The 6721-nt window shown below is 38.9% G+C and overlaps 1 protein-coding gene across 1 annotated transcript; it reads right to left on the bottom strand.

Moving 5' to 3' along the window:
* Positions 1–2770: 2770 nt before the first annotated feature.
* On the bottom strand, positions 2771–5912 carry LOC110915327 (DNA-directed RNA polymerases II, IV and V subunit 3). Its single transcript, XM_022160006.2, has 3 exons — positions 5365–5912; positions 3325–3562; positions 2771–3227 (listed from the first exon to the last, which is right to left on the bottom strand). The coding sequence occupies exons 1-3, from the start codon at positions 5814–5816 to the stop codon at positions 2955–2957; spliced, it is 963 nt and encodes a 320-aa protein (XP_022015698.1). The 5' UTR covers positions 5817–5912; the 3' UTR covers positions 2771–2954.
* Between the last annotated feature and the right edge of the window lie 809 nt (positions 5913–6721).

Consider the following 6721-nt stretch of genomic DNA (forward strand, 5'->3'; position numbering starts at 1 on the left):
AAATTAAATTTACTCAACCCGTACAATACACAGGGTTCTTAAAGATATAACTTTTTTTTATTATTTAATATACAAAATTACATTTATTCAACAAATGTAATAAACGAGATTTTTAAATATATATTGTTTTATTATTTGGTATATAAAATTGCATTTATTCAACCCGTGTAATAAACGAGATTTTTAAAGATATATTTCTTTATTATTTGTTATATAAAATTGCATTTATTCAACCCGTGTAATACACGGGGTTCTAACCTAGTTAGATTATAATTGTGAGAAGTATTTGAGTAGGATTAGTATGGTTTATTTTCGTATAATAGATGGTTAGCGCCTATGTAAGGTGTGTAAGTTTTTATGATAAAATAAATGAGTCGATCTTGGATATTCCATTTTTGTGTTCTTGGGGTCTGCGGTTTTGAGAGTCATTTTCAGAGAGTGGGTCGCATGACTAAGAATGAGAGGAGGATGACGAATAGGTGAGACGTGAGAGGCGGCATTTGGCACCAGTGGGCCTGATCTCATCCCTACCTAAAACTGGTTCTTCAAGTCAAGATTGCCAGGCCTACTCTCAATGTTTACGCTTTATTCTCATGAGGCGGCATTTGGCACCAGTGGGCCTGATCTCATCCCCGTTTTTATTCCTCATAGGCATGGAAGCGTTCTCATGTGTGATGGAAAAAGCGGCATTCAAAAGTATTTTTCATGGCTTACAACTCCCTAATAATGGTCCGTTAATTTCCCACTTATTATTTGCGGATGACGCCCTTTTGGTTGGGGAATGGAGTCGAGATAACATTCTAAATATGGCTCGCTTACTTAGATGTTTCAACCTTGCGTCGGGTTAACATTAATTATAACAAGTCAAATATTTTTGGCATTAATGTGGTGCAAGAGGAAATAAAAGAGAGCGCTATGGAAATAGGATGTCAAAGCGGGTCTCTGCCATGTATTATCTCGGGTTAAAACTTGGAGCAAACATGAACAATTCTGTGCATTGGAAATCAGTGATCGAGGTTTTTGATAAAAGATTGGCGATATGGAAGAAATCCACCCTATCGGAAGGAGGTCGCCTAACCTTACTTAAAGCGGTGATGGAGACTATTCCCACTTATTATTTTTCACTTTTTAAAGCGCCCAAGAAGATCATTAACCAACTGGAAGCAAAAAGACGAACCTTTTTTTGGGGAGGGTCGGAGGAGAAACATAAAATGTGTTGGGTCAAGTGGGAAAACGTGACGAAACCAAAGGAAAACGGGGGCCTTGGGCTCACCCCTCTAAGGGACGCGAATATCGCTTTACTTTCCAAATGGTGGTGGCGCTTCAAAGTTTATAAAAATGCGCTTTGGAAGAGGGTAATCGAAGCTATACATTACAAAAAAAAGGGGTGTCGTATTTGCCAGATGTAAAATCAATGTCTGGTGTTTGGAAAACCATAGTTGGGCTGGAAAAAAACTTGTTGCAGAAACATATTTGCCTGGAGAATTTGATTGAAGGCAAAGTTGGTAAAGGGGAAGATGTGAGGATGTGGTTGGATACATGGGTAGGAAACGAACCGCTTAAAAGTACATTTCCTGATTTATATATGCTTGAAAAAGAAAGGACGGTGAAGGTTAAAGATTATATTGACATAGTCAATGCAAATGTTACGTGGAAATGGAGGTGGAAAAAGCAAACTATGAGCAATAAGGAGGAAGATGATTTAAAAAAGCTGGTCACATTACTTCAGCAAATGCATCTTTCGGGTGACTGGGACCGGTGGACATGGAAACCCGATACTAATGGAGTTTTTTCTGTTGCCTCAATGAAGTCTATATTAGCTAAATCATCACAAGTGTCAAGCGTTTTTACTTGGAAGCGGAATGGTTGGGTGCCGAAGAAGCTGAATACTTGGGTGCCGAAGAAGCTGAATACTTTCATGTGGAAGGCGGTGGACAATAATATTCCAACTTTAATGGCGCTTCAAAGAAGGCATGTTAATGTTGGTGACACTAGTTGCAGATTATGCGGAGAAGCGGATGAGGATAGCGATCATATCTTTACTTCTTGCTCGGTTGCGACGGGCATATGGTAGTTCGTAAGCGATTGGTGTAATATCCCAAACATCTTTGTCTTCTCAGTAAAAGATTTGGTGAAATTGCACAAGCATGTCAATCTGAGCAAAAAGAAGAAAAAAGGTTTACAAGCGATCATCTTCGTAGCGGCGTGGTGTATTTGGCAAGCTAGAAATGAGGCCGTTTTTCGGAACAAGACAACTACAAATAAAATCAAGGAAAACATAAAAGCGTTGGGATATCTTTGGATAAAAAATCGACCCCCTTGTAATAATATAGGATGGAAGGATTGGTGTACTTTTAATTTGTAATGTGTGTTCTGTTTTTGCTCTAGCGATTTGCTAGTAGCGTTTTTGGTATGAAAGAAGTTGTTCAAAAAAAAAAAAAAAAAAAAAAAAAAACAAGACTAGCCGTGATTTGTGCTGCATGATCATTATTATTTTTTTTTTTTTTTGAAAGGCAAATTTGGATCACTGACGGACCACTGGAGTATCATCGTGCCACCAGCGGAACCACCCGATCATATCCATCTCCACTAGGCATAATGCTTATACACCAATTCTGGAGGAAACCCAATAAATATGGGAAAACCCCTCTTGTGTGAATCGAACCCAAGACCTATTGGTCTTAAAGTCTTATCCCACCCTCAAGATGCCACTAGGCTATAAAACCATGGATGCTGCATGATCATTATAGGTGTCTAGAACACAAGATACTAGCACCACAGTCATCACAACACCTATAGATTGATATCCTTGTCTAAAGATCATTCTTAGTTTTCCAATGTAGAAAAAGTCAGATAACGCCACCCTACAATCTAATTACAATAACATAAAGAAAAAACCCAGTTTTCCATACCAAAGAAGCTGACTGTTAGATATCGCAAACACAAAGTTACGATCAACCTCCACGCATATGAGCACCTAATTCCCCAAACTGATCATCTGCTTCGACAGTATCTTCCAACAAGCGAACCGCATCCAGCTTCTGTTTCAAGACATCAATGGCATTAATCACCAACTGAGAAGCCTTGACCGCACCAGTTGATTCAACCGTGAAGATGAAGCTGTCTTCTTTTGCATAGATTTCAATAAGCCCTGGTTTCCCCATAGCTTCCACTTTCTTCAGCACTTCATCGTCATATGTGTATGCCTCGGGATCCACCACTTCCACCTGATCACATCACCACAGCCACAAACAGACAGTCACTCATATGTAATTCGATGTTTATGTTAATATAGATTAGGAAGGTTACTAATAATGAAGTAACCTGCTGAGTATGGGGATTTAAGGCAAAGACTTTGGTCGGGCTGCTCTCAACAACACTTGTTTTCTCTTCAAGTGATAACGTCTCCATCATTTCTTCATTGATGTGAATCTCAGGCTCGTACATGAAAGTCACAGTTGCAGCAGGTGACCATTTTGCATGATCTTTTCCGATACCCTTTCTAGCTATTGCTCTTAGCCTCAGTTCTTGTCCTTTGCGAAGTTTCACAATGGTGATGCCCCTAAATACGACAAAAAAACTTCTAACATGCTTTCTTAAAGCAGACCCCACACATGTTTCAAGTTGAAAAATAGCAACAACAATAAACAGAATAGGTATTAGAAGTACTTGTACAACTACAATACAATTTTACTTCAAATACGGACAATCATGAATAATGCAAATAAATTATAGCACATGTGTACAATTAAATAGACAGCCTTTGGGTAAAAATAACCATGAAGAAAGTGCTTTCTCATACTCAAGCAGCAGCAGAGAGTACCATCACATAAGTTGACATTTTTTGCTCAAATTTCTTTTTCTAATGCTTCAAGATTGGTGGTATACAACACCAAACAATCTTTCTGAGCATCGCTTCCTAATTGTTAGCTAAACCAACTCATAGTAACCAGTGTTGTAAGAATCGGGCTAGTCGGGCGGCGGGGTACCGACTAGCGATTAATCGGGATTAATAGGGATTAATCGGAATTAATCGGATTGAGATTTTTATATGTAATTTTTAGTTACATATCACAAACATTTTTATATGTAGTTTTTTTAAAGTAGACATATTTTAACCATAGTTGTTAAAAGCCATCGCCTCTTGCGCCTAGGCCCAATTTCCTAGCGAGGCGAGGCAATTGCGCCTTAAGTCAAGGCAATTGCGCTTTAATTCTCCAGGTGATGGTTCATGCGCAGGTTCCGGCGAGATTCCTAGATTCCTGAGAGTTTTCGGCCAAATTCTCTAAATCCTTGCAAGATTCTAGCTAGATTTCTACTTTTATCTAACGAAACTACTTGTCTACACTAATAAACTAGCATTTTATAAATTTTGGTACTAAATAGACGATATTAAATGTTATATAATAGCTTTAGTTTATTTTATTTGAAGAATAGTATTAATTTTCTGTTATATAAAAATATTTTATGTTTTTTTTTTGTTGTACGCTTTTTTTTTCTCAGGCCCGCGCTTTTTTTGCGCCTTGCGCCTAGGCTCTAGGCGAGGCCTATGCGCCTTGAGTGCGCTTAACGCTTTTAATAACTATGATTTTAACCCCTCATTTACCCATTTTTTAAGTAATTGGAAGGAATTTATAAGGTTGGGTCGAAATTGGGCCGGCATCTGGCCAAAATTTGATCAGAATAGGACCGCCGTTGACCGCCTAGAGAATAATCGGCCATTAATCGATGAACCTCCGATTAGTGATTAGTCGGCGATTAATCGGAGACTAGTCGGGATTTTTACAAGTAACCAGTAAAACAGAAGAGATTCACACAGAAAAATGAATCAAAATCAGAGAAAGCCAGACTGTAGAGTGACTGACTGCAACAAGACTCACTTTGCAAGGTTTAATTAAACATAAATCTCTGTACAAGCAATGCTAACTAAGTGAGTCAAATAACTTATAATCCAACAATATTTCTACTAACAGCAACCGCAAAGCATAGAAATAGAAATGTCTAATGCATGCAGCATTCCTTACATAATAACAAGACTCTTTCCAGTAGATTCAAAACCACAATGAATTACTGTAATCATCAGTGTTGTAAAAATCGGCATTAATCGGTAATCTGTAGTTTACCAATTAATTTCACCTAGTTGGACCTAAAGTCGGTAATCGGTCAAGGTCAGCCAAAAACCAAATCGGTCAATTTTCGGACATCAGTAAAGTTGGACCTAAATTATTCTTAATGACCACAATCAGATCTTCATAATCAAATGCACAAACCCTAACCATTCACAACTGAAGCTAATACAACAATTTCACATAAATAAAGCACAAATAATTGCGTACAAATGTAATAACTAACTAAGAAACAGACCTTTGATCTTCAGGATTCTCAAAACCAGAAGTAGCATCAGAGAAATCAACAGGCACAACAGTATGATCAGAGCTATAGAGATCCTTACTCGTAACATCAAGCGTCTGATCATTAATACACTTAGCTCTCAAATGAAACTCCACAGAACAAAACTCGCACTGGCCGTCACCGTCACAGGCATCGCAGTCACGTGAGAAGCGCATGCTCATCGCACGCTCGCTTGTCAGAGGAATGAGGCCGAGACGATGCGCAATGAACTCGTCGTTCAGAACCGATGAGTTCACCTCGATTTCGACCAGATCGATCGCGATTGTCGGAACCTCAGCGATCATCACTCGCCGGAGTGCGTTCGCCATGCTTGCGTCGGTTTCTCGGAGCTCGAATTTCGCGTAGTCGTCTTTTAGCTCGCGAATTTTGACCTTTGGGAACCTCTGGTATGATGCTCCGTCCATTTTCTCTCTCTAGGGTTTTGTTTTCTCTCTCTAGGGTTTTGAAAATCGTTCTACAGAGAAGATAGACGCACAGTGATGAACATCTTTTATTTTTTCCCCTTGTATTTTATCCGTCTTTCTAAAAAGAGAGTTAATTTCACACTTACTAACATTTGTTACTCGTATAATCCCTAGATTGGATGGTCATTAACTTATTCAGTTAAGACTAGAGGGTTTGGAGAGGCTTATCCCCATGAGGATGGGCCGCCACGTAGGCGCCACATCAACATCCCATAGAAGATGAGCTTCTTTGTATTTTGAGAGGGGTAGAGGATGAGCATACCCCACCTAAATGTTTTATAATTTTCTAACTTTTTTTTTGTTAACTTAATAAAAACATCATAAAAATTAAAAAAAAAACAACATAATTAAATTCATTTCATAACATAAAAAAAATTACTTTTCCTAAAAATTAAAATTACTAATCATAGAAACGGTAAACATAAAAACGAAAAAAAATAACAATACTATTAAAAAAGTAAACAACCTACGACGTCCATTTTTTCTTAACCTACTCTTTCATCCTCCGATAAACCTCGCGTTCATCCTCCGGAATCGAGTCGAGATCCAACCTCATAATCCTAAAATCCTCCGCTCGAGCATAGTCGATCGACACGGTTTTCTTGTGACTATATTTTTCGGCCGCGAGCTCTTTGAACGAACGGAATTCGCTTATCAACTCATCCATTTTCGAAGCCGCCCCCACCGCTCGAGCCGCCCCCTTTTCGCTTTCCGGCCGCCTCTTTTTTTGCTTTGTCCCTTCCGATGGGACGTTCTGACTCGTGAACGGGCAACACATCCTCTTCATATTCCGGGTCGTCGTTTATGTCGATTTGACAACGAGCGGTGGAGCCTCCCGCACTATA

This window comes from Helianthus annuus, chromosome 16 (assembly GCF_002127325.2).
Source record: "Helianthus annuus cultivar XRQ/B chromosome 16, HanXRQr2.0-SUNRISE, whole genome shotgun sequence".
NCBI lineage: Eukaryota > Viridiplantae > Streptophyta > Magnoliopsida > Asterales > Asteraceae > Helianthus > Helianthus annuus.

Coding starts and splice junctions, on each gene's coding strand:
- LOC110915327 (XM_022160006.2), bottom strand. CDS start 5,816: ATGGACGGAGCATCATACCAGAGGTTCCCAAAGGTCAAAATTCGCGAG. Junction 3,563..5,364: donor GAGAATCCTGAAGATCAAAG/GTCTGTTTCTTA, acceptor TGTCGTATTTAG/GGGCATCACCATTGTGAAAC. Junction 3,228..3,324: donor TAAATCCCCATACTCAGCAG/GTTACTTCATTA, acceptor TGATGTGATCAG/GTGGAAGTGGTGGATCCCGA.